We start from the raw sequence: 26700 nt of genomic DNA, 5'->3' as shown, positions 1-26700 counted from the left end.
ACAGTCAATGTCTAATGTAATTCAAGAAAAGCTAGTTTGTTTTCTTTGTGTTGTTTTTTTTTTAAGAATTTAAACTTAAACACAGTCAAGTTCTTATTGGTAAGAAATTTGTCACAGACTGAATAGTTTAAAAGGTTCCAAGTCTGTTTAAAAAAATGTCTTTCATCAAACCAAACAGCAGGGTGATAATGCTCATATTGTATCTGGAATAAGCTTCCTATGATACTCGTAGAGATCATCTATATATCAATAAGGTGAAGGTGGAGGGAGAGTACTGGGCTTCCCTTATCCACTATGCGGAACTTTACTATTGATGAAACTATTCCATTTTGGAACATAATGCCCTATTTTATATATTTAATATCTAGCATATGTTTTATAGTATATAACACACTTATAATAATATATAACATAACATAATATAATATAACACTATCTAATATTATATAACATATAATAGCGCCCTTAATTAGGGCACTATTTTCCAAAAAGGACTAGACTATATATTACAGACCACATACACACGCAGAATTTTCAAAAGATGTAAGGATTAACTTACTTCTTTCTGGTAGAAATGTACCTGTGTTCTACAAATGTCAACTCCTCTTGGTTTCTTTGGACTTAGGAACAAAGTAGCTTACAAAGAGACTCTGGGAACCTAACTTGGTCATAAGTGGAGGAATTTCTGTGACAATGATATAGTATTTTGGAAAAGAAAAGATTCCTCTGGTTATGATGACCAAAAGAAACTTTACATAAGTGGTAGCATTTGGGGTAGATCTTAAAGTACAGACAGGATTCTGACTGTCTGAATGACAGAGAAAAGATGGTACTGGCAAGACACATGGCTCAGAAAATAAATACGATTTTAAAGGCATAGAAAGCAAACCTCTGAAACAGTAAGTATGAAATTAATGAATAGGCATGCTGCGGCTATGAAGAGCCTTGAATTAGACTTTTCTAAGTAGTCAGTGTAGAGCACCTAAGAAATTTTAAACAAGGAGATTAACACAATCAGTGCCTAACCCTTATACATACTCAATAAATCTTTTCTAAAAAACACTAATAAGTAATTAACAAGTGAATGAATGCAAACTGTGACTCAGATAGGATAATCTGACGGTTTATATGTAGGATAGACTGGAAATATAGAAGATACTCCAAGAGACATACAAATAAAGGTATCAGGATTTTCAGAAAAAGAATCACTCTGGACAAGAATGAACAGAGACCAGTTAAGAGTTATATGTAATAATATAAGTAAATTAATAACATTGTAAGACTAGTGGCAGTTAAGACCGTAAGGAAAATAGAAGATGAACTTAACACTGCAAAGGAAAAATCAACAAGACTTGATGGAGGTTAAGCAGGAGGAAAGTGACATCAAATATTTATTGACTACTTATTACATATTAGTCATTTTAAAGTTTCAAGCTGGCTGACCAGTGGAATGATTGATAAAAAAATATTATACTGTATAATAATAAATATTATAATAAATTATCTCTCATAATATTATCTCTCCTTTCTCTTTTCCCGTAGTCTACACATCTACCAACTCCAATTTTATCACTAAAATAATTTTAAGTAAATTATTTAAAAAAACAAAAGGTCATGTAAGCATATCTAGTAAAAAGCATATAGATACAGGAATAGATTTAAAATAAAGGACACATCTAGGGGTGCCTGGGTGGCTCAGTCGTTAAGCGTCTGCCTTTGGCTTAGGTCATGATCCCAGGGTCCTGGGATTGAGCCCCGCATTGGGCTCCCTGCTCGGCCAGGAGCCTGCTTCTCCCTCTCCCACTCCCCCTGCTTGTGTTCCCTCTCTAGCTGTCTCTCTCTCTCTCTCTCTCTCTGTCAAATAAATAAAATAAAATCTTTAAAGAAAATAAAATAAAGGACACATCTAAACTCAAAGGTACTAAGAAGAGAAATTGAGAACTCATATTGAGTGCCATTAAATCCAATGACAATTTAGTAAATACTATTGCCAAACACAGAGAAGGAAGAAAAGAAATTAAAAAGTCCTCCTATGCAAATTACCTTTAAGTCTATTTTACTTAGTTAAAAAAAAATACAATATTTGTATTTGTACAAAACATACAATAAAAAATATCCTGTTCTGCATGCGTTCTTTTAGGAATAATTAGTGGCTTTAACTTTTTATTCTTCAAGATACCCGACTTTCAATTCTGAAGAGATGTGTAATTTAAAACAACTATATAAAAATATAAAAGTTGCTAATAATATGTGATTTTTACCAAATCAGAGGAGGTATAAATATACTTCAAAATTAAGTATATGACAACTCTTGGCACATCTCTGCATACATCTTTTTAAGTTGTTAAGAACTACAACTTTGCTCATAAAACCTACAACCCAAAATATCACACACACATACATGTATGTATGTGTTATTTATATATGTTATATATATAAAATACATATATATTTTTAAATTGCTCTCTACTTGATGCTAAAATGTTAATAGCCTTGAGGCAAAAGACCAAAATAGGTTTTATTAACATAATGCTTCTTGGAAATAAATTTCCTAGAACTAGACATTTTTTACACTTCACATCTCTAAAATTCTTTGACTCTCTAATTATAAATATAAAAACCAAAACAATTTTATTATGATTATTCTAAAAAATAAAGTATTTTAGATAAGTAGTATTTTAAAATATTTACCAACTGTGTTAGCACTTTGACATCAAAAGGATGACTAGTTGCTTGAACATTTCCTCTAGAAGATTTTTTCTGAAAAAACACAAAAGTTAAAAAACTAGATTACTGAGACTGGAGCGGAATACAAAAGACAATTTAGGAACTATCTTACATATATTAAGTAACTTAGAGGAAAAGAAAGTCTTATTATTTGTTTTATATTGGCTTTTTCTATAAATATGTTACTTTGTGTATTGTCTATCAATCAGTGTACACTCTTAAAAACCATTAATTCCCTACTTTTATTCCTCTAAAGTAAGGACTGGCAAACTATGGCTATAGGTCAAATCCAGACCACTTCTAGTCTTTGTAAATAAAGTTTTACAGAACGCAATCAAAATCATTCATTTACATGTTATCTGTGGCTGCTTGTTGAATAGTTGCCAGAGACCATGTGGCCCACCAAGTCTAAAATATTAACCATTTGGTTTTTTACATAAAGTTCACTGACCTTTGCACTAAAGGGAGAGATTACCAAAGTTCCTCTTCAGATAGATCAAAGCTATTTTAGAAACCTGTATAGATCCCTTCTATAAAATGGTCAAACAGTCTTTTAAACTGCTATCAAAGTAGAACATGTACCTTTAGTTTTAAGCAAGCAGTTTACAATTGGGAAATTAGATAGAATTTAGATGACACTCCCTTCTTCAGATTTCAGGATTCCAATTAATTCAGAAATAATCTCCAATCATTCTCTGAAAAAAACATTTATTTGCCCTTTACTTTAAAAGACCTTAGAAATAAAAAAAAAAGACCTTAGAAATAAGAAGTAGATGGAAACTGTTTTCAGGAAGGCAAGAACTAAAGAAAAGTCACCTTTTATTTTTCCTTAAGCACAAATAATTTCATAAGTAAGATGATTTTCTCTCAACTCACCTGTCCTTCTAATAGATCACAATCTTCATCTTTAACTTGTCCATTAATCAAATAAACGCCATTTTCTATTTGCTTAGCCCAGCGTGCAAGTCCATTCTTAAAAGGAACACAACATGGATATCTTTCAGATATAATGTCATCTCAATTAAACTCCCTAGGGCCCACTTTTTTTCCACCTAATATACTCAAATGTTAATGTGGTAATCAGTAACATGGTATTTTATTTTTTGAGTTAACATTTTGCCATTTTTTTCTTCACATATTTTTAAAAAATTTTTGCATATAGTTGACACACAATATTACATTAGTTTCAGGTATACAACATAGTGACCCAATTTATTTATACTTATGCTATGCTCACAAGTGTAGCTACCATCTGTCACTACACAACACTATTACAATATCACTGACTATATTCCCTATGCTTGCTTTTATTCCGTCTCATAAACAACAAAAAAAAGTATTATCCCCAAATTTTGGCAACTTAGCCATATTTAATAATAGTTTTTCTAATCTTTATCCCAAACTAACATTCATATCACACACTTAGGAGGCTTAATAACTACATGATCACAGTCAAATAAAATTCAATAATTCCCATTATATTAAAAGTGAGAAAAGAGAAAGAACCTCAAGAACAAATATATAAAGCAGTACTAAAGAGGAAAAAATAAGCAAGTTCCATTTGCTTCCTTCAATAGGAAAAAAGAAGAGAACTGAAATAAGAACAAAAGAATGGTACAGAAATACAAAAGAGGACTGTAAAGGAGAAAATAAAACTAAAGACCAAGAGGAGAAAAAAAAAAGACCAAACAGTATACCTTTTTATATAATTATATTTTATGTAACTATATTTTACAATGTACTTAATTGCATGTTAATCAAGAAATATTTATGGAGCACCTATTATGCTAAATACATTAGTATTATAATGCTGTCCTATCTCTAAATTTCTAATTTGGCTGGAGTAATAAATTAGTCACCCATAATAATATCATCATAATTAGCATGTAATTTTTGAGGATTACAAAATGAATGGCATAGACAACCAAAATAAAAGCAGATTATCTGTTCAGTGATCACTAAAGAAAATTCATTTTGCCCTGATACCTTTGTATTTTTCTCCAGAGTATAGCTGACAGAAGTGGTAGACAGTGGGATGTGAATATTAATATGAACTGTACACTCTAATGAAAGCCATGAAGTTGATAGTCCATTTTGATACTTCCAATCTGCTGGTTTTGCTGAACTCTTTAGCAGTGGTGAAGGTGGAAAAACATAAAATATGTGATTTAGGTAAAATACACGGATCAATAAAATATAAAATGTACAACCTAATAAATCATACAAGCTGATATCTAACATATTTGGCCAACTTCTTTCATTAAAGGGCAACAGGTTAAAACTAAATAGAAATAAAGCATGCATTAAATTCACTATCCTTCAATACATTCCAGACAGCCTTGGCAACTCCATCCCCCAGTGCTAGGTTAAAAAGAATCAGTTCTCTGGTTCTCATCTGTAACTTTGACGGTGTCAATTCAGAAGCTTCTGTGTGGAGCAAATAACCACTGAATGACTATCAGGTGCCAGATGTTCTCCTTTCTGTCCTATCCTCTCTTAACACAATACTGTGAAGTTACTTTTTCATATTGCTTTTAGACACCTTAGCAAAATGTTAGTCTGGATTCTGCTAGTAGGTAGCTTGCTTACTAGGCAACGTAACTACCAAAAGCCCAGATGCTTTTACTACCAACCTCTCAAATATAATACTAAATGCATAAATAGGTAGGGGGAGCTTAAGAAAAATATTTGAACAACAACAAAAACTTTTTTCCTTGCTTGTAATGAAATTAATCATATTTCAAAACAAAAAGTGCAGGTGGTTGTAGACATCGATAAGAAGTGAAAGCACTGAAAACTTTTAAAACTAAATAATTGAATTTTATTTTAAAAATACTCTGTAATACAAAAATCTTTAAAAAGCAATTTTCTTACCTTTGGATCATGGATATCATAAGTTCGACAAAATATTCTTTACTGATTAAGGATAGAAATAACCAAAAAAAGAGAATTCTTGATAATCAAAAGAAAATAAACTATCAAAAAATAAAAATAAAGTACATGCATCCAAGAGTTTTTATAAAATCATACCACTTCGTATACTTAAAGATATACATATATATTTATATGTATGTTTGCACAAATACACATACAACTTGTAAATAAACATATATACGTTCATATTTTGTATAAACTAATATATATGTACACAAAAACTGTTCTGACTATAATACTTGTGGTGCTTTAAACTATTCCCTATTGCTTAAAATCCTGCTAATCACAATGAATAGAATGGAAGCACTTGCAAAATTTTCCTCAAATACACACCCTCTATAACAAATAGGAGTGCTGTTTTGAATGTAGTCAAGTCTGAAAATGTTTATTGGGTCAAAGGGCCTGTAAATGAGTTACAAGCTCAGCTTCTGCAGGAATGATCAGTTTTTGAATTTTGTCTTTTGCAAGTCCTAATTTACTGGTCCCTTGCACTGCTTCGCTCCCTTGGTGTGGCTGCCTCTGGTACTCTTGCCCTGGCAAGATGTAGAGGAAAGAAGCTAAGGAGGCCCTAAGGAGGCTTTTAGTGTCACTTGATCTTGGCTAAAGACATAAAAATTTCTTGGATGTCCTACACTGTCCAGCTCAGTATTATCTGTGCTCTGAATTGGACATTTTGAACTGGAGGTGAAAATTTAACATGATAAAAGCCATTACTTTGCCTAAGCTGTCAGATGGGCATCGACCTCTCTTGTAGAGGACCTACTAAGCATCAAAAAATGGGGTAGTTGGCTGGTAAAGAGCTCAGAATCCCCAGTCCTTGCCACCTTTCTTAAACTCTTTAACAATCCTAAGACACGATTAACGACCATTATTTCTATTATTATTATTGGCAGTCCTAATTATGTGTTATTTGAAGGAAAAACTTCCAAATTATGCCTGTTTTTAAAATACAATTTAAATAAATGTTTCGGGAAAAAACTGCAGGAACATTATTTTGATATCATATACTTTAAAATATAAACACCTAAATAAAAGATACTTTTTTGTAGAAGAACAAATGTGAAGTGTCACTCGTTCTGAGATCTCCTCTTCTGTGAAATTCCACAATCTCCTTTTATTCATAGATTTTTCCATAGCAAATACTAGCTGAAAGAGAGCAAAACACACATCAACTTAATGCAAAATAAGAGAACAAAAGTGAGTGCAGAAAAAAGATAATTATAATGTCTCTAAGCTCCTAATTAGCTTTAAAATTCCATGATTCTATCATTAAATTTTATTTTCTTCAAAAGAAAGAGTAAAACTGATTATTAACTTTTTGGATTCCATTTTCAGGGATCTATAAAATTTGGGTTCTAAATGTAAAAATATAAATCACGGTCATTAATCAACTGGACATAAGAAATTAATTTTGGGTAATTAGGATTTAAGTTTAGAAGTATAGAATAAAGACTATTTTAATTAGAATGAGAAATGACAAGTGACTTTTAACCTACAAAAATGAAGCAGGTCACCCTTTTGGGATTTCTTACTAACTATCACAAAACATAAAAGGCACTATACAAGTACACATAAAATATAGTAGTAACAAACTGAAAGTAAAAAAAAATCAGAAATAGTGACGTACATTTATGCCAGAAATAAGAACTATAAAAATGCATACCTGATATGAGTAGAGGGGTCATAAATTTGACTCTAAACCTCCCAATAATAATGTGCACAGACAAACCTAATCTGTTACCTAATTCACATGGTCCATAAACTGAACACAACTGATGAGAAGAGGCACAACTTTCTTAATAATGATATCAAAAGAAATTTCTTCGAAGCAAAAGGAAAGAGGACCGTGTACTTGGGGGCTGCCTGGGTGGCTCAGTCGTTAAGCGTCTGCCTTTGGCTCAGGTTATGATCCCAGGGTCCTGGGATCAAGCCCCACATCGGGCTCCCTGCTCAGCGGGAAGCCTGCTTCTCCCTCTTCCACTCCCCCTGCTTGTGTTCCCTCTCTCGCTGTCTCTCTCTGTCAAATAAATAAAAAATCTTAAAAAAAAAAAAAAAAAGAAAGAGGACCAACTGTATCTCTCTAGCATTGAGCCCACATTCACCCTATGCAATCCAGTGCCAACCACAAAAGGATGCACAACCAATGAGATTAAAAACACATTTAGATTACATTTCAAAATGTCAAAGAAGATGAACAACTGTGAAAGGTACATTTATTTAAAATGGAAAAAACAGCAGAAAGTTGAGTAACTAGCCAAGGGGGAGGAATATCTCCATTTTCTTCCCTTTCTCCCTTAGGTAAAATTGCAAAGATTTAATGTGGGACATTTGACAGGAAAGGTTACAAAACTGGAAGAATCTGTAGCAACTGTGATTCTTACTGGCTGCACACTTTTTTACTAGAAAATGTTTTTTGGAGATTCTGTGGGGTTTTGCACTTCTCAAGATTATAGGGTCCCCCCCTCTCTTGGGGTGGGAAAGAACTTTTTGAAGGCTCATTTGGATCCTGAGTACTAAAAGAGATGAAAGCTGCCTGCACAAAATTTGCTTTAGATTTGGGCTTAAGGAGAAACAGCTTGTAGACCTTCGTATTTATTTACATACTATGTTACCCAATTTACTGATATGGGAATTAAAAAAGGAGGGGACTAATGATAGATACTCTGTCCAGGAATAAAGAATCTGATTATGTTTTACTCTCAGGATCTTGAGAATATTGAACAGGTGAAGAATCACAAAATCTATCAACTTCGCATTATAGCAATCACTTGGAACTAAAAGGAAGCTCTAGCAGAATATTGCTATTGTATAAGAAAAACTCTTAAACCATTATAATTTGTCTCATAATAGTAAAAAATTATCTTTAAACTTAAAGCTATTTAAAAATATATAGCTTTGATTGAAAATAGAAATATTGACTTTTTTTTTACACTCAAAATACCAAGCAGTTGGATGGAAAAAGCGGTTTCAACATAATCCCAGCATAAGAATTATGGAATACTAATCTAAATATGCCTAGGATCATTGTTTATAAGTATAATCAATTAAAATATGACATAACTTTGGGGCGCCTGGGTGATTCAGTTGGTTAAGCATCTGACTCTTAATCTCAGCTCAGATCTTGATCTTAAGGTTGTGAGTTCAAGCCCCATGTTGGACTCCATGCTGGGTGTGGAGCTTGCTTAAAAAAAAAAAAAGTAACTTTGATCATATTAAGAATTTTTGATATTTCAGACTTACTCTACGCAGGGCATTCTGAAAATCATTTCCCATTTCTAAAGTTGTAATGATAAATACTCCAAGAACTAAAAGTCCCCCTGGTAGCATTCTGGACACCTAAAAATAAAAATATAGTATTAGTTAACATAGGTATTTGCCATTATATGCAATCTTTTGTGTTTGATAAGCTAAATATTAAATCAGCAAATACTCTTGAGTACCAACTATATGCATAGCATTGAGGTGGGAGCTTTGAAAAATGGGTTAAAATATTGAGAAATATTTGGTAACCATGATGAAGGGGCGTCGTTATATACACAATGTTCCTAGAGTGTCCTTACTTTTTTGCCTTTATAACTAAAGCTATTTAATACCATTAGTAATGACACCCTTTAGCTACATCAATAAACAAACCCCTTTCTCACAAGATCACAGACTGAAATACCTTCTAAAATTTTTTCAATGGCTTCTACTGTCACCTGAATAATATATAAATTTATCTACTACTGGTATTTCAGACCCTTTAAAATCTAGCTAATCTGATACTCAGAGCCTCACTTGATATTACTTTCCCTGAAATACCATACATATATCTGGCTAACTCTATACCTTCATTCAGACTGCTCCCTCAGCCTAAACTGACTTTCCCTTACCTTCTATGTGTCTGAACTCTATTGAATACTTCAAAGTCAGCTTGAGGAAGCTGCCTTCCCTGATACTTTGATCTCCCAACTCCCACAAGACTTTGGTGTAGTTTCCCCATGGAACTTATCAGACAAGCCTGTGTTATAATTACTTGTATTCAATGGTCTAGAAGTTCTTTAAGGGAAGAAGTGATTCTCAACTAACTCTGTATACCTATTAATATTCAGAAGATTACTAAAGTTTGGGATTTGAAGAGAGGGGATCTGACTTGAAAATCCATTGTTTCCTATTTTTTACATTTATTTCAATTTTTTACATCTCTTTATTATATTGCATATGAATGTTATTTCCAATTTTTCTTTACTCTAAAATAATATTGTAAAAATTCTAGCAAGGCTTTCTGTGTTCATGGGATTATTTGCTTAGAATAAATTTCTTGAAGTGGATTACTAGTTTATGAAGTTATGCATATTTTTAAGGTTTCTGACCCACACTACCAATTTGTTCTCCATAATATGTTATTCCCCTTCACGTGATTGTGGCTAGTTCTTAATACACATGGACTTCTTTCTACCATCTAAACTCAGAGATCAAAGTGCCTTTTTTGTGTGTACTCAGTACATAAGAAAACTGATCAGAAAGTTAAACCTTCTTAGATACCATAGTCTATTCCTGAATATATTTATTTAGTGTCTGCTGGTGGTTCCCTATGATTTCATAAATCCTATTCATTATAGTAGCACAAGCTTGACATATAAATAAAGAACAAAGTTTTCATATTTGGCATGGAAATATGCATATTTTCAAAATCACCAACACATAAAAGTAGCTGTTTCTTTCTAGAGGCAAAAAGGTTAACCTATTTTGTTATAAAAATTTTATGTTTGTATGCGTACGTGTATGATACACATCTCTCTATACATATAGGTATGTAGGTGCTATATACATATGTGTAAGTATATAGTTTTACAAGAAACCAAAAACAAAATTGGAGTTTAAAATTATTTAGAAACCATTGAGAATTTAAGTTTAAAATATTTAATATCTTCATTAGATGATATTAAAAATTTCTTAGATTCTTTTACTACACACAACCCCCCATCACAAACACAGACACACATACAGATAAACGTGCATCTCTGAAAATTTTAAAGTTGATGGGAGATGGAAATGATTACTTTTACCTTACTCTAAAATTTCCTATTAGTTGACACAATCCATTCAATGACTACTTTCAAGTGTATTTACTCACCATTCCCTCTCACCCACTCCCAAATCTGTTTCCTTCTATGAAATGGCAACACCATCTTCCTAAACATCCAGGCTAGAAATCTCTATCATCTTTAGCTACTTTCTCAAATGCTCTTCATTCCCAGTCTACTTGGTCACTAAATCATCTTGCTACTAGCTCTGTGACTGGAGTGTTTTGGCAGTGAAGTTTTAACTCACTGCATTAGTTAATTCATGCATTCATTTATTCAATATTTTGGAGTTCTTCTAAACTATGGAAATACTATGCTTGGCATTGAGGATATAGCCATAAACAAAACAGATGTGATCCGTCTTCACAAAGCTTAGTCTAGAATGGGCTCACATCATCTTTTTTTGAACTATAACAGTAACTGATGTTCAGTCTCTCTACCCTCCATTTATACTGTATCAAGGTATTGAAATTATTTTCTAAATGACTGATCAATCATATCAACTCCTTCTCAAGATAGGGAGCTCTGAAAGTCTACCACAGAGCTACTATCTATCAAATAAACTCCTTCTTAGGATGGCACTCCAAAACCATCCATAAACTGGCCCCTTCCAACCTTCTGTCTAAATACATTCTTTTAAATACCCATGTTTCAGTTATACCCAATTGCTTGCTCTGCCCCTACCTCTTCCCCTGCCTTTAACTTTCATGCCTTTGGATCAGGTATTCATACAGTCCTTTGTGTGTTCAGTGTGTTCTCTGACTTCTACTGGCAGTCCTATTCATCTTACAAGTTCAGAACCTTCTATGAAGCCATGGGCAGGTACTTAATTATTCACCATTCTATATTCTTATAGCACTTTTCTACTTTTATCCCATTTCTCTTGTGGTAATAATGTCTTTCACTTTGGTTACAACATACATTCTAAGGACATTAAAAAGAACCTAACCAAACCATCATTTTATTCTCTCAGTACCTATGTTAAGTCTTTAAAACAATCTGACCAGCAACTTTATTGTCAATTACTAGTATTATTTTAAAGAATACTTGGAAATAAGCTAAAGGACCAATAATAAAGAGAGGTTAAAAAACAGTGCATAAAGGTTAACAATCTAAAAGCACAGCATATAAAGTCAAAGGCTTCCAAATCAGACTGCCTGGGTTCAAATCCCAGTTCCATCACTTATTATGTAATCTTGGGTGGGTTATTTAAACTCAAGTAAAAAATACTTTTTAAAATTATACACAAGTAATCAACAAATGAAAAATATAATCATGGATGAAACAGAACAGAAAATACTTCTATCATTGATATACTATGCAAGTTTTGAAAACTTAAAAATGAGTACTCTGAAATCCTAGTCTAGTAATCTGAGGATGAAGTGCTTTTATTTTGTTAGTCAATAAGCACAACTTAACTATATAAAAAGACAAATATGATGACCTGGTTGGCATGTTCTGTGGCCCATTCTTCATCCAAGTTATCCCACTTAGCTTTTTGTTGATGTGTGAGGTTCTCATTTTGTTCCTCTTTGGGTGGTGTTCTAGTGGCAAGAATGACATAATCCTTTTGTGAAGAACACTTAAAAACAAATTAGAAAAGCTTATTAGAGTGACATCTGATTGAAGAATATAAAGCTCTTGTGACATGCAAAAACAGTAATATTCATAGCAGCTTAAACTGTTAATACTTATAATGGAAGCTATGGGGAAACCAATTTTCATGAATAGCCTTACAATGTTTCCCTGACACATCATTTATTTATATACTTAATATCAGCTTCTTATTTGTTTGGGCATTCTGAATGTGAATCATATAATGGTCTTTAAAAACAGCTTACTGGATAAGTGAATATACTGTACTTTAACTAAAATATGCTTGATCAGTTTTCTAGTTATTATATTTATCTTCTAAATAATCTGAACAGATGGAATGGTTCAGCAGATATAAAAACTCCGTAAAATAAAGCAACAAATGACCTTGTGTTTCTTACTTCCATTGAAACAATGATAGTAGGGAACTTGTAGATGTGTATCCACAGAAAAGCAAAGGGGATGTGGGATACATAATTGAAGCCGTATCAGATTTATATTCCTCAGTTTTAATAGCACTTAAATGGTAAACAAAGGTGGGATATCTGAAGATAAATTCAGAGAAGTTTTAATAGCTCAGTCTCACTACAGTGAAAGTTTGCTGTAAAGAAAAAGTAAAAATAAGGCAGATAAAACCAGTTAGCATGGTGTCATTCTTATACATGACCTGAAATTGCCATTAGGAGTGTCATCCTGGAATAGAAAATAAAGGAAGAGAAATTATTTCTACAAAAGTTATTTCCTGAAAGTTACATTCAAATGCACAAAGGAAAAGGCAGGTGCTGATTAAGAAAGCATGACTTTAAAAAGAAAAAGAAACTGACCCAGAGTGTAGGAAACAGGCAAGCTTGAGGGAAAGAAGAAAAAAGTGATGAGCCCTAGAATAAAGAAAAAGAAACATACTGGAAAGGATGAAAAGATAGCATAAGGAAAGACTGGAAGGAAAATCCTAAGCTGTGGGAGACTTATTTGTAAGATGGTGGTTTTGCCAAGCTCTAGAAACAGCCTATGTGAGTAAGGCAAGTTTGGAAGAGGGTTATTTCTCCCTGACCTTTTATCTCTACTGAGGATACCTTTCTCTGAGACTCTTATTCCCTTAAACTTTCTTAAATATAGGGAAGTAGAAAACCTTAAATAAAAAGTTCCTAACAAAAAGAGCCCAATATTGGATGCAAGTAACCTCAATCAGAAAGTATTCAGGGCTGAGCCCAAGTGGCTCAGTCAGTTGGCCGGCTGCCTTCGGCTCAGGTCACGATCTCGGGGGTCATGAGATCAAGCCCCGCATTGGGCTACCTCCTCAGTAGGGAGTCTGCTTCTCCCTCTCCCTCTGTTGCTTGTGCTCTGTCTGTCTCTCTCTCAAATAAATAAAAAAAAATCTTTTAAAAAAAAAAAAGTAGTTCAGATTATTACCAAGAAGGGTAGTTTGGCTGTCTAAGGAGAGGCCTCATAGGGTAGTGTTACCTGGGTGAATAGTACAGGGTCTACTCTCTGTCTTACAAGTCAAGAAATCAGATTTGTGAAAATGCTGAGAATGACCTGGTCTCTCAGGGCTAGACTGACATTAACTAAGCTCATTCAGAACGATGCTGAAAACAAGAATACCATGAAGGAGTGTGAACACATGACTCTTCTTGACAGTACATTCTTTGTAAGTAGATAACATGGGGCTCAAATTACAGGAGGAAGTAGCTTCAAAATCTGGATAGAATTGGAACAAGAGAAGTTAATTATGCAATTTGAAGGTTCTAAGGCATTATGATAAAATATTCAGAAAGAAAATTGTCACAATAAAACTCTTTTTGCTTCTAGGTATCAAAATCAAGTCCTTGGGCCACAGTGCACTCTCCCCTAAATAGTGTTTAGATGGAGTAGCCAGTTTGTCCCTGACTCTCCTTTTTTTGTTGCTTTCTACTGCTGGCCTGTCCTCCCTGCTGATTAACATATTTTTTCTTCAATTATAATAAATCAGCAGATGCTTATGCTTTTTAAAATAACTGCCCAAATCTCTGTTCCATTTTGTGTTGATTTTTAAGGCTTAACTCCAAAAGGGAAATAAAATTTGTCTTATTTGCAAATTTCTCCTATTCCCTTTCCCTCTCTCCACTGAATCAACATTAAAAAAAATTCAGTAAGATGAGTGAGTACCATAGCATGTAACAAAAGACATGACCACTACTGCCATAAGACTGAGATAAAACAAACAATGGGAATAAAGTTGTCAAAAGCTACTTTTGCAAAGAATTAGACAACCAGGAATTAATAAAGATTAGAAGAGAGTAAAAAACACTTGGAAAGACAATAAAATACGTATAATTTGATTAGTGAAATTCTAATTTTAGAGTTTCTACATTATGAGTTACTTTTACATTGTCAAAAGGGAATGCATTCTGACTTAAGCAAACCTGGGCTAGGTTTGTCCTGCTCCTCCACATTTTTCCTCAAAGACCATTTTAAGTTCTTCTACATTCCATTCCTCCATTCCCTAACCTTGAGCTTACTGTTAAATAGCACAATTTAACTTTAAATAAAGAGCTAATTTGTTTTATCAATAAATGCACTAAAAGATACATACCTGTCCAATTAAAAGACCAGAGACAAAAGCCTTTCCTTGAAGATTTATGTTTGAAAGATACTGGCCAACAGTCTCTTCTACAATGTACGTTCTTCCCATTATTAGGAACTAATTCACTCTCCTAAATTGCAAGAAAAAAAATATACACCATTTTTAGGTAAAAATATAATTTGCCATGTTTTTGTCATGGGGTTGTATAGAGACAGAAGTGGTACCATCCTGATACTATCCCATGGCTTACAGAGATTGCTTGTTAAGTAGGGTATTCTTTCCTGCAAAGTTCAAATTTAGCTTCAAAATTCTCAACACAGTACTGCTGGAAATGACTACCAGTCAACTAGAGTTGACATAAAAGATAAAAACCCACTTCCATATCTAAGATAGGGGAGAGAACACTAACCCACTAGTCAACACCCTGATTTTTTATTTAATTTGCTACTCCTTAGTTGTATCATCTTTGATAGTCTCTTGCTGAACCTCATTGTGCTCATTTCTAAAACAGGAAAGAGGACAATTTCCGAGCTGCTCTTAGGAGGTAGAGAGAACCAAATTCACTTACTCAATAAGCATACTATGAAGAATTACTATGTGCTAGAAATTGTGCCAAGTGGGATGGCACAAAGATGAAGAATACTTGACTTATGCCCTTGAGTAACTCATAGTATAATTAGAATTATGGAATTCAATAAGTAGCAATGCAATAATGGACATTTACATAGTTTCGATTTTGTATAAGGCATTATTCTAAGTACTTTATATATGGTAACATCTGTAATATTCACAAAAACTCCAGGAGGTAGGTACTATTATTATAACCCTTGTTTTATAGATTAAGAAACCAAAAGGAAGAAAAGAAATGTAACTTGCCCAAGCAACAAAGCTGGTAAATGGCAAAGGTGGGATTTAAACTCAGGCAGTCTAGCCCTAGAATCCATGCCCTTAAATGCTATGTTCATACTATGGAAACATACCTTGTCTCTCAATTAAACCTTTACAAAGGGTGGTTCCTGTTCTGTGCGCTCTCTCACTCTCTCTCCAGTTTGTAAAGCACAGTTGCAGCATTTTGAATAGAAATAACAGTCACTTGAGCTGTGTAAAAAGCTTCAGTCTTATTTAGTACAACAAAGTCAAAGCAACTGCAGATGAGCTGGGGTGGTATATCTGCCATCAGTAAAGTAAATTGCCAATCACAATGATTTTGCATTACTCTAAAAGTAAAGCCCAAAGAATTGATTCCAGTTTGAAATTGCCTACTGGATGCTGTTTTTTTCAAAGAGCCTGTTCAGTTTTGTCTCAAAATGCATTAAATTTCTTCCCAACTCTTTCCCAACAACTGTGCAAGTTAAATGGGGTTTGCACAAGAGTTATTTTTAGACTAAGTCTAAAACTGCCCATCTAAATCATTAATGCCACTATAAATTTAAAGGCTTTCCACTTTTAATAGTGCCTTAACGTATTAAACTTTCCTCTTCTTCATCATGCTATTCTACTCCTTTTCCTTCTGCCTTAATAATTCTGTTATTCCAAGAAAAAGCAGTGACAGTGACTCCAAAGTTACATGTAACTTCCCAATCTTATTTTTTCCAAGGTGTCACCCAGTAATCATATTACTTTAATGCTTCTTCAAAACTTTAAAATATAGCCGACCATACCTTACAAAGGACATTACTAAAAACATAGATCTTGCCTAAAACAGTTCAATTTATCCTGAAGTGTTGTGTGACAACATAAGCTATGCAAGTTGTCCAAGCACTGTGACTTGAGACAATTCAATCTCTTTGGATTCTGGTTTCCTAGTTTATAAAATAAAGAATTTGGATCTGGCAATTCTGAAGATCTATCTAGTTTTAGGATTGTGATTCCGAGTACAGAATATCTGCATTTTCCAGATAGTAGATCACTAATAGTGAGCCAAGGGCATAGCACAGTACTACGCATACCAGCAACCTTAATTAAAGTGCTTATATAAAATATTTTGGGGCAAAATTAACTTATCCTTAATAATATTCACAAAAGGGCTGCTATTGTGGGAACTGAGGGGGGAATGAATTGGGAATGCTCTATTTTCAATGAAAAAGTTAAGAAGTTCTTTCGGAAGAATAATTAAACATGAAATAATCTACAGATTCAGCATAGAAATCACAGAATTACAATCTGGAAACAAGTAGTTCTATTATGGAGGCAAGGTGATAAGCGGTTTTTAAGAATGTGTTTTAAAATTTTTGCTCTAAAAGTTTTTCCATCTTAAAAACAAACATATGGTAGCACTTTCTACAATATTACCTTAAAACATAAAAACAAAGGTTACACTCAAAGTCCTCCTGCTTTACTTTAAATCCTCTTCCTGAAAAATGAAACGGGCTCCTTAAATTCCTGTTGGCTCGTTGTTACCCACCCCGCCACATACACACAAAAGGCATTAAGCACTCCATCTTAAATAAAGTAAATTTTGTCATAAATGGACTTGAGTGTGGTACCGGAGTGTCTGCCCATATGTTTCCTACACTCGGTCCCTTTCCATCTTCCTTCAGAAGGAGGCTCTCTGAGCCCGAATGCACACGCTCAACCCTCACACAGAAGTACTACACGCGTAGGCTGACTCACCTGCACTCAAAATGTGCCCGCCTGACACACAAATCTGTCGAACTGTCAGTCCTCCTGAGAAGGAGCTTTAAGGTGCAAGTATAAGCCTGCAGGGGCCAGATTCCCCTCGGGTCCAAATTTCACGGCCAATGAGTTCATCAGAAAGCGACAGACTTCCCACACCTCACTTCCCACTGCAAACCGAGGGTCTCTGGAGTCAGGTGGCGCGGTCTGATGACGCACGCTGCCCCCCTTCCTTCACCGCAGTACCTCAGCCAAAGCGACTGAGGTCGCCACCCCGCCCCCTTCCGGGCGCCATTGAGAGCGTGGCGGTAGCCCGGCGCCTGCCGTCCCGCCCTGCCCGGACCGATGCCCTCTAGTGGCTCAGTGTCTAGAAGCCGCCAAAGAGGACGACCCATGGCATCCCGGAGCTTTGACGGTAAGGTCGCCTTGCTTTTCAGGGTGGGACCTAAGTTGACGAATACTCTGTGGCGCCATCTCGCGGACAGCGGTTATGCTGCCGGGGGAGGAGAGCCGGGGGGCGGGGAGAAAAAAAGGAAGCGGAATGGGCGGTGCGCAGTCAGGCTCACGGAAGGGATTGAGGAAAACACTACGTTTCCCACAGGCCCGCGCCGCTTGAGGCGGGTGGACTGGGGAGCCGGAAATCAGACAGGGTCAGAGGCCGCGGCTGAACTCGGATTCCCAGGGTGCCCAGCTTCCGGCGGCTGCGCGCGCACTTCGGGCGCGAGCGCTGTGGTGCGTCTGGTGCCGGCCCTAAGGCAGGACTCTATTTCCCAGGGTCCCGCCGCGGGAGTCTCCGGCGGGCAGGCGCACGCGAGCCACGGAGCGAGGTGGCAGAGGTGGCCGCCCAGGCTTCTGGGTCCTCTTGGTCTTCGCCTTTCTTCTCGGTTTCTGCTCCGCCGGCTGCCGGCCCCGCGACCTCCGGCCCGATCGACATGGCGGCGGTGTTGCAGCAAGTCCTGGAGCGCACGGAGCTGAACAAGCTGCCTAAGTCCGTCCAGAACAAACTCGAAAAGTTCCTTGCTGACCAGCAATCCGAGATCGATGGCCTGAAGGGGCGGCATGAGAAATTTAAGGTGGAGAGTGGTAAGTGGCGACGCTCTTCCCGCCCTTGATTCTGGGCCCGACTCCGTAGCTATGGCTGGTCTTCTCCCCTTGCAAGCTCGCCTTCTGCCTACGACTTCACTGGTGGCATCGCCTCCCCGGCTCCTTACATCCCCCTAGGCCTTCTCTTACTTGCTCCCACAGTTTGAAATGGAGCTCTTTTGTTTGTTCTAAACTGAATTTACACTTCGTTCCGTCTTCTTTGTAATTAGTGTGGTCTCACGTAGGGACCACTTAATAAAGTTCGGCGCCCAGAAATTGTGAAGATCTGGGCCTATTTACTCCGGAGTAGCGAGAGTCTGCGACCCCTATCTCTAAGCTTAGAGTACCGTCTCTTTATGTTGCTTTGCTAGTAATTTCCTCTCACTTTTCTGGTCACCTGGATTCAGAGGTCTTTGTCTAATTGACTACTTCGTGCACTTCTCTTTTTTAGTCTTTCGCGCTGGTCAGGTAGCGAACTAGATGGTCACATAAATGAGTAGGTGCATAAGACAGCGTTGGAAACACAACGAACGTAAATAAGTGTGATGCATCGGAATTCTTTCTAAAAGTTGGAGTTTAAAGACCTGTTTATAGGTACTTACAGTAGACCCTCGAATAAGAAAGTTACGGATAATAGTAACTTGAATATCCGTGAAGAAAGATTTAAGACCGTAGTAATTACCGTTAGTGAAGTGCAAACTGTTATTTGTCCTGGTTTACCTGGGGGCGTGGGGGGTACGGTGCTGTTTTTGCTAAATTGAAAATTCTGAATACATTATCACTTCAAAAAATGTAATTATCCAGCAGAATTGGTGTCGAAAAGTAATTCTCTGAATCCCAACTCTGAAGATACACCGCGTCTGTTCATTAATATACATATAAATATCGATTGTCTTCTGTGTGCTTGTTACTATGCTGAACAGTATACACTGTCTTTTAACACAACGTTTTAAAACAAAGCAGTTTTTAATCTAATTTTTTTGTACATGGTGTCTGCTTTATACTAAAATGTCTACTGATGTGTGGGGAGAGTACTAAGATAAGTAAGACATGTTGCCTACCTTGAAGAATTTCAGTCTTGTGGAACAGACAGAAGTTGGAAAACCCCCTGTAGGTCTTACTTTCTTTTGTCATTTGGCAGTTGGAAATGTTAAAGTCCTTTCAGTGATCTAATTATCTTTACTCAAATTCTGTTATTTGGAGTGCAGTTCAAATACTATGTCTTAAATATTAAAATCAACATTGTTAAAAATAAGTAGCAGTATTGACAGTGTGTATACATGTGTGTTTGATTTTAATTTTTTTCTCTGCTTCTGAAGAACAACAGTACTTTGAGATAGAGAAGAGGCTGTCACACAGTCAGGAGAGACTTGTGAATGAAACCCGAGAGTGCCAAAGCCTGAGGCTTGACCTAGAGAAGCTCAGTAAGTATTTTTACATCCTTATTTTATTCTTGTAGTATGGAGATCTTTAGGCACTCTTTTGTATGCTCTCGAAACATTGACTTACTGTTTATGAAAATACTGATTGTCATTGTTTCCATTTATGGTGGTATTTTGAGTTTTCACTTGATGGTAGACTTCATTGAGAGCATAAGGCATAATTAATGGCTAGGAGACCTGGGTTCTAATTCTGACTGCTATTAAAAACTCTTTTGCCATATGTAAATCATAACATATAAAATGGCTAGAACCACCTGTCCATCTGCTTACATAACTGAACAGATCAAATGAGATTTTCGAAAGCATTTTTAAGTCATAAAGCACTATGCAACTGAAAACGTAATTAAGGAGAGAGAATTATTTTTAATTTGTTGAAGATTAAAGCTTATTAGTTTCATTATTATATTTTAACTATTATATTTTTTATAAGTATTTATGAATCCCAGGATATTTCCCCTTTAAGACCTGTTTCTTGGGAAAGATGAGTAATTTCCTTTTTTTTTTTTTTTTTTAAGATTTATTTATTTTTAGAGAGAAAGTACAAAGGGCGGGGGAGAGGATCTTAAGCAGACTCTGCGCTGAGCGTGGACCCCCACATGGGGCTTGATCTCATGACCCTGAGATCATGACCTGAGCTGAAACCAAGAGTCAGACGCTTAATAGACTGTTCTACTCAGGTGCCCCACATAATTTCCTTTTTAATAAGTTTACATATATCATTAAGTTCTAGAAGGTGCACAAGATCTCAGTTAAAGGCACTGGCATTTCTTGGGAAAATGATGTGTATTCTGTGCTATGCTTATAATAGGAGAAAGCAAATGTCAGAAAAGATCTTTATAGAATGGGGGCATAATATGTTATTAGATATAGCTGGATTTTTAATTTGGGAACACAGGAAGCTAATAAGAGAATGGTTAACACCTAAGCCTTTTTTCTTAACCAGGTCTGTGCCTATCAACTATTTAGGTCGTAATTTTTTTCTAGCTAATTTTGAAGCACTTAATTTTTAAAATATGTGGCATATATGTACAATGGTATTTATACACATGTAATGAGGGCATAAAATTTAAATTTATCGAGTAGCTAGATCTGGTTCATCATCTGTATATAGTTCTTCCTTGGTGTAGTAACTAGGTCTGTAGAGCTGAGGTGCTAAAGAATTTCAGGAAAATTACTGTGATTATAGCTTCTTTTATATGATCTGGAAGGGGGAGGAGGAGGAGAAGATGAGGATAAACCTAGACACACATCTAGTATGCCTTTCTGGGGTATATACGGTTAAGTTTGTGTTTTTTTGGTTTATCATTCCAGATCTGTAAGTTTGAAAAACAGTAAGTAATATAATGCAAAATAGAAAATTCAGACTAATTTAACAGGGTTTTCCCCTATAATAAGCCAATTGTTTAAATAGAACTAAAGATTGGAAGTAGTAATAATGTATTTATTTATTAAATTGCTAGGACATAATATAGATGTGTTTTAGTGGAAGAAAGCTTCAGAAAGTATATTCTTCCTAGTTATCTGCATGCTTTTAGAGAAGAAACTATATAAGGAGTTAGACCATTATAAGTGGAGATTGTTGGGATTGATAATTCAGTTTCAAGCATAATTTGTTTCCTCCATGTTGAAGGCTCTTTTTAGAGTGATGAACAAGCTGAATCATAATTATCCATTGTTGTTATTTACTCTGTATACATTTTATATAGTTTAAATGTTATTTATTTTCTTGATCTTGTTTTTTTTAACTCAAATTTTCTGATTTGTAAATATAATTCATTGTTATGATTGACTTAGAAGAGTCATTGAAAAATGATTAAAGTGACAATTGTATATGCTTTTTCCTATAAATGTTGGTTAGAATGATCACAAATAAGATTTTGGAGACAGGATAGCATATTTAAAAATTTGGTCTTGGGGCACTTGGGTGGCTCAGTCGGTTGGGTGTCCGACTCTTGGTTTCAGCTCAGGTCTTGATCTCAGGGTCTTGAGTTCTATCCCTGTGTTGGGCTCCACACTGGGCGTGATGCCTACTTAAAAAAAGGAGGGGGGGGCGCCTGGGTGGCTCAGTCGGTTAAGCGTCTGCCTTCAGCTCAGGTCATGATCCCAGGGTCCTGGGATCAAAGCCCGCATTGGTCTCCCAGCTCAGCAGGGATCCTGCTTCTCCCTCGCCCTCTGCTGCTCCCCCTGCTTCTGCGCGCGTGCTCGCTCTCTCTCAAAATAAAATCTTTAAAAAAAAAGAAGAAAAAAAGTTTGGTTTAGAAGTAGAGTAAATTTGGGGTATTCATGAATTTGGAATACTGTGTTCTATAATTCAGCCTTTCCGAGACTCAGTTTCTTCATTTTAAAGCGTATATATGGGTGGCAGATGGATGAAAACTGTCATTGCAGTTTTTAAGTTTATGTGTGTATGTTCATAAAATTCCTTTTATCCAGACAATCAACTGAAGGCGCTAACTGAGAAAAATAAAGAACTTGAAGTTGCTCAGGATCGCAATATTGCCATTCAGGTACAAGTTATTCCTGTGAATAAAGCTAACTATAAACATGATACTTGAGGAAGTATTCTATTTTGTGTTACTTAATGGGAAGGTGAAACATGTTCTATTAGGAGAAACTACTGAAAGAAATGCATATATATAAATTCCTTAATTGGATCTTTATATGTTTTATTGATTCTTTCACTCATCAGAATATATTGATAACTTAATATAAAAGGAAACTTGCTTATAATGCCATACTTCTTAAGGTTGTTATTTTTTTTTAAAAAAGTAAAGTGCCATAGAACTGTAAGTAGGAGAAATATTCATAGATTCATTTATTTGTCCCCCACTCACCCACTTACCTACCTATCATCCTTCTTTCCTTTTAGAAATTCTGTATTTAATACTTACTGTTACTCAGGCATTATTTCAACTATTGTGATACAGTTGGGGATATGGGTGAATCCATATCAGAAATCATTTCCTTAGAGTAGTGATAAGAGTAACAGATTGAATATGATCACAGGAATGTTTACCCATTGGTTTAATAAAGTGGTCATAGTCAGTGATTCTCTAACTGGATAGAACTTCAGACTCTTGCCATTGCTTTTTAAAAACTTGTGTTTAGAAAAACAGAACCAAAAAAACTTGTGTTTGATTTGAGTTTAAAAGGTACTTGGTGTATAAAAGGTACTTATAATGGGAAAGTGGTAGACGTAATCCAATAGAAATTTAAAATTCTCTGCATAAAAAGAACTAAAACACAAATAAAGCACTAATAAGTATTTTTTCAATTAAAATATGACTATTTAGATCCTTAATATAGGACTACTTTCATACTTTAAGAAAAATCATTCAAGGGGGAAATGGGCAAAGGAATTAAAAAAAAAACAGGAAGCTGCACAAATGGTCAGTGGCAATATGAAATGTTGCTCTACTTCACTTGTGATCAGAAAAATGTAGATAAAACAATAAGGTAATTATTTTTGGTCTCCCCATGTTAACATTGATTTCTTTCTCTTTTAAGAATGATCTTCAGTTCTGACATGAGTGGCTTGAAATTGGCACTTATGAATCAAAACATTGATTGCCATTGTCTTGCTGCAAAGCAGTTTGAGAAAATATATTAAAGGTTTTAAATAATTCCATTTCTGGGGCTCTTTCTTGAAAAATAATTTGAACCAGCCTGTAAATGCAGTGATACCCATCAAAATTGCATTTTATGGCAGCAAAAAATGAGAAGTAAATTAAATGTGTTTCCTACAAAGGCATGTTTAAGTAACAAGGACACTTCCAAGTGATAGTGACGTGGGAAATTTTTTCATAAGCCTATGAAAAATAATTTTTAAAAATGTAAAATATAAATAGTGTTGAGATTACAGGTAATTTTTAAACTTTCTGATGTATTAAGTTATAAGAGAAAGAAAACCAACCATTCTTAAACTACAGCTAATGTTAAAGTGACATTTCTGAGTTGGAACTTGAACACAGTTTTTTAATTTAAACATATTCTGCTTCTCCTTTATATGATAGAGCCAGTTTACAAGGACGAAAGAAGAATTAGAAGCTGAGAAAAGAGACTTAGTTAGAACCAATGAGAGACTATCTCAGGAACTTGAATATTTAACAGGTATGAAGAAACACTTTAACCTCTAACTCCACTCTCTCCTCTCTCTTCTAATAGTGCTAGGAGTTAATCCTCAGTCCATTTCTGTTGCTGGTGTTTGTTGTAGCTCAGAATATAGTTCAGTGTAATAGCCTGCTGTTTCTCCCACTCATTTATCTTTAGATCATTATCAAGGTTTTAAAGAAGTGTCTGGACAAGTATACACAAATGAAAAACATCTAAGCAGTTGTAATTTGGACCAAGGTTTACATGCTAAGATACTTACTTCAGTGTTCTCTATAATATCAAATCGGAAGCAGTTTAAGTGTTCATTCAGTTGTAGAGGCTGGACTCCTAACACAGACATACTTGCTGGTGTATAACCTGTCCATAAATATTCAATATGTATAGGAACCTGAAAGGAAACCTTATATTTAAAAATATGGACTGAAGGAGTTAAGCAGGAATATAAGCTAAGTAATATATATAAGTAAGATAGATACATAGTATATAGGATATGATGTAGTTGATATATTAAGGTGAACCTGACTCTTAAGCAGTGTAATGGTATCAGTTTCCCTTTGGTTCCTTTTATAAAATTTTTTAAGATTTTTATTTTTATTAATAGAATTTTCAACTGTTTATGTTGCTTTACAATAATATTCAATTAGGTAACTATACTTTTCCAGTCTCAGTTAAGTTACTTCAGAGTATTTATTGGTGATGTTGATCAGCTAGTGATAGATAAAATTAAAAGAAATTTTTTTAATAAGAACTTTGGTGTAAGGAATCTAAAGAAAATTAAGCATGTATTATTCTGGCTGTTTTGAGTAGATTTTTATATGTATTACTGCTTTTTAACATAACAAATGGCTATTTATGAAATTTTAATAGATCTGTAGGTGTATATCAGGAAAATTAATGTGAATTTGTATATTTAGCTTAAGATACTGATTTAAAAATAAAATAACCAGTATAATTTACATGTTGGGTTGGGTGCACAAATTTGGCTTATCATTTTTGAAAATTAAATTTGTAGCTAAGTATGACAAAAACAAATTAAGGGGTTGAGAACTACGTATCTTGCATTAAATGCTTGTATTTCTAGAGATGCATCTTCAATGTTTGGTTCCTCTGAGCATTAACTAGTCATTATTTTTAAATTCTCTTCTGACCTTTCTAGAGGATTTTAAACGTCTAAATGAAAAACTTAAAGAAAGCAATGCCACAAAGGGTGATCTGCAGTTAAAACTGGATGAACTTCAAGCTTCTGACGTTTCTGTTAAAGCAAGTAACAAATAATTTCTAATGCACAAAATACAATTTTTGCCTAAAACGTACTGAAATTTTAAGTATAAGCAAGTGATCAGTAATGTGATTAAAAGCTGTGTTTTTGTTTTTGTTTAATGTCAGGAAAAGAATTAAACATTAAGACAATTTTAATTGAACTATTTACGTGATATTTAAGTTTCTTATAGTTCTTATCTGACCATCTTTTTCTGTTAAGAATGCATGCAAATACTTACTTCTTTTGTTAAGATTCTGCTTGTGTTCTTTAGCTACAGGCAAAATCTTTTAACTAGCCGTATATTGTCTTTAACTGTAAATGTTATTTTCTTGGATATCTTTAGTATCGAGAAAAACGCTTGGAGCAAGAAAAGGAGTTGTTACATAATCAGAATACATGGCTGAATACAGAGTTAAAAACTAAAACTGATGAACTTCTGGCTCTTGGCAGAGAAAAAGGAAATGAAATTCTAGAGCTTAAATGTAATCTTGAAAACAAAAAAGAGGAGGTAAGTTAGTAAAATTTTATTTTCATTTTGGTTAAAACTTATATTTGTGTGCCAGCTTATTACAAATGTATTCCATGGTGAGGGATGCCTGGGTGGCTCAGTCAGTTAAGCATCTGAGTTCTGCTCAGGTCATGATCTCGAGGTCCTGGGATCGAGCCTCAAGTCAGGCTCTGCGCTGCTCAAAGGGGAGTCTGCTTGTCCCTCTCTCTCTCCCTTTGCCCTTCCCCCAGCTCATGCTCTCTCTCTCTCTCTCTCAAATAAGTAAATAAAAATCTTAAAAAAAAAAAAATGTACTCCAGGGTGTACCGAAGTAAATATTATAATATTAGAAACGTGGAAGACATAATTCATAAACATTTGACCTAGGAAATGAACCAATTGCATTTAAATAAATACTTTAAGATATTCTTTGATGAATTTTGATACTATATACTCTCTTTTGATGTATCTTTAAGTTACATTTAAAAGTGGTGGTAAATTTTGTGAGCTAAATCCAAATGTGTTGTTCCGTAAGCTATTATTTTTCATTTTCTTAAATATACATGTTTTTTTTTTGTTGTTGTTGTTTAAAGATTTCATTTATTTATTTGACAGAGAGAGACACAGCGAGAGAGGGAACACAAGCAGGGGGAGTGGGAGAAGGAGAAGCAGGCTTCCCGCCTAGCAGGGATCCCGATGCGGGGCTCAATACCCGGGCCCCGGAATCAGGACCCGAGCCGAAGGCAGACGCTCAACCTCTGAGCCACCCAGGCGTCCCTTAAATAAACATGTTTTATGTGAAACCCTTTTTTGGG

The 26700-nt window shown here is 35.0% G+C and overlaps 2 protein-coding genes across 7 annotated transcripts in view; one reads left to right on the top strand and one right to left on the bottom strand.

The window, feature by feature from the left end:
• The window catches only part of ODR4 (odr-4 GPCR localization factor homolog), a 108104-nt gene extending 90405 nt beyond the window's left edge, over positions 1–17699 (bottom strand). For 2 of the 5 annotated variants that reach the window (XR_004297977.1, XR_004297978.1), the window contains exons 1-9: positions 17497–17697; positions 14893–15013; positions 12172–12309; positions 8902–8997; positions 6701–6807; positions 5602–5638; positions 4714–4854; positions 3604–3699; positions 2692–2760 (exon numbers count right to left, since the gene is read on the bottom strand). Coding sequence is in view for 3 of the 5 variants with exons in the window: in XM_032393224.1 (XP_032249115.1) it covers positions 2692–2760; positions 3604–3699; positions 4714–4854; positions 5602–5638; positions 6701–6807; positions 8902–8997; positions 12172–12309; positions 14893–14991 (783 nt within the window). In the remaining 2 variants the exon portion in view is untranslated. Of the gene's footprint in view, positions 1–2691; positions 2761–3603; positions 3700–4713; positions 4855–5601; positions 5639–6700; positions 6808–8901; positions 8998–12171; positions 12310–14892; positions 15014–17496 lie in introns of those variants that run through there. The other 3 variants (XM_032393224.1, XM_032393225.1, XM_032393226.1) reach the window with 3 other exon arrangements.
• A 58-nt stretch (positions 17700–17757) lies between these two features.
• The window catches only part of TPR (translocated promoter region, nuclear basket protein), a 67575-nt gene continuing 58632 nt past the window's right edge, over positions 17758–26700 (top strand). For both annotated transcript variants that reach the window (XM_032393221.1, XM_032393220.1), the window contains exons 1-7: positions 17758–17914; positions 18274–18582; positions 19902–20006; positions 22458–22531; positions 24038–24134; positions 25294–25397; positions 25742–25906. In XM_032393221.1, the coding sequence (XP_032249112.1) occupies positions 17845–17914; positions 18274–18582; positions 19902–20006; positions 22458–22531; positions 24038–24134; positions 25294–25397; positions 25742–25906 (924 nt within the window). In that variant the 5' untranslated portion in view covers positions 17758–17844. The remainder of the gene's footprint in view (positions 17915–18273; positions 18583–19901; positions 20007–22457; positions 22532–24037; positions 24135–25293; positions 25398–25741; positions 25907–26700) is intronic.

Source organism: Phoca vitulina, unplaced genomic scaffold (genome assembly GCF_004348235.1).
Source record: "Phoca vitulina isolate PV1807 unplaced genomic scaffold, GSC_HSeal_1.0 scaffold71, whole genome shotgun sequence".
NCBI lineage: Eukaryota > Metazoa > Chordata > Mammalia > Carnivora > Phocidae > Phoca > Phoca vitulina.
This window is presented reverse-complemented; position numbering and strand designations above follow the sequence as displayed.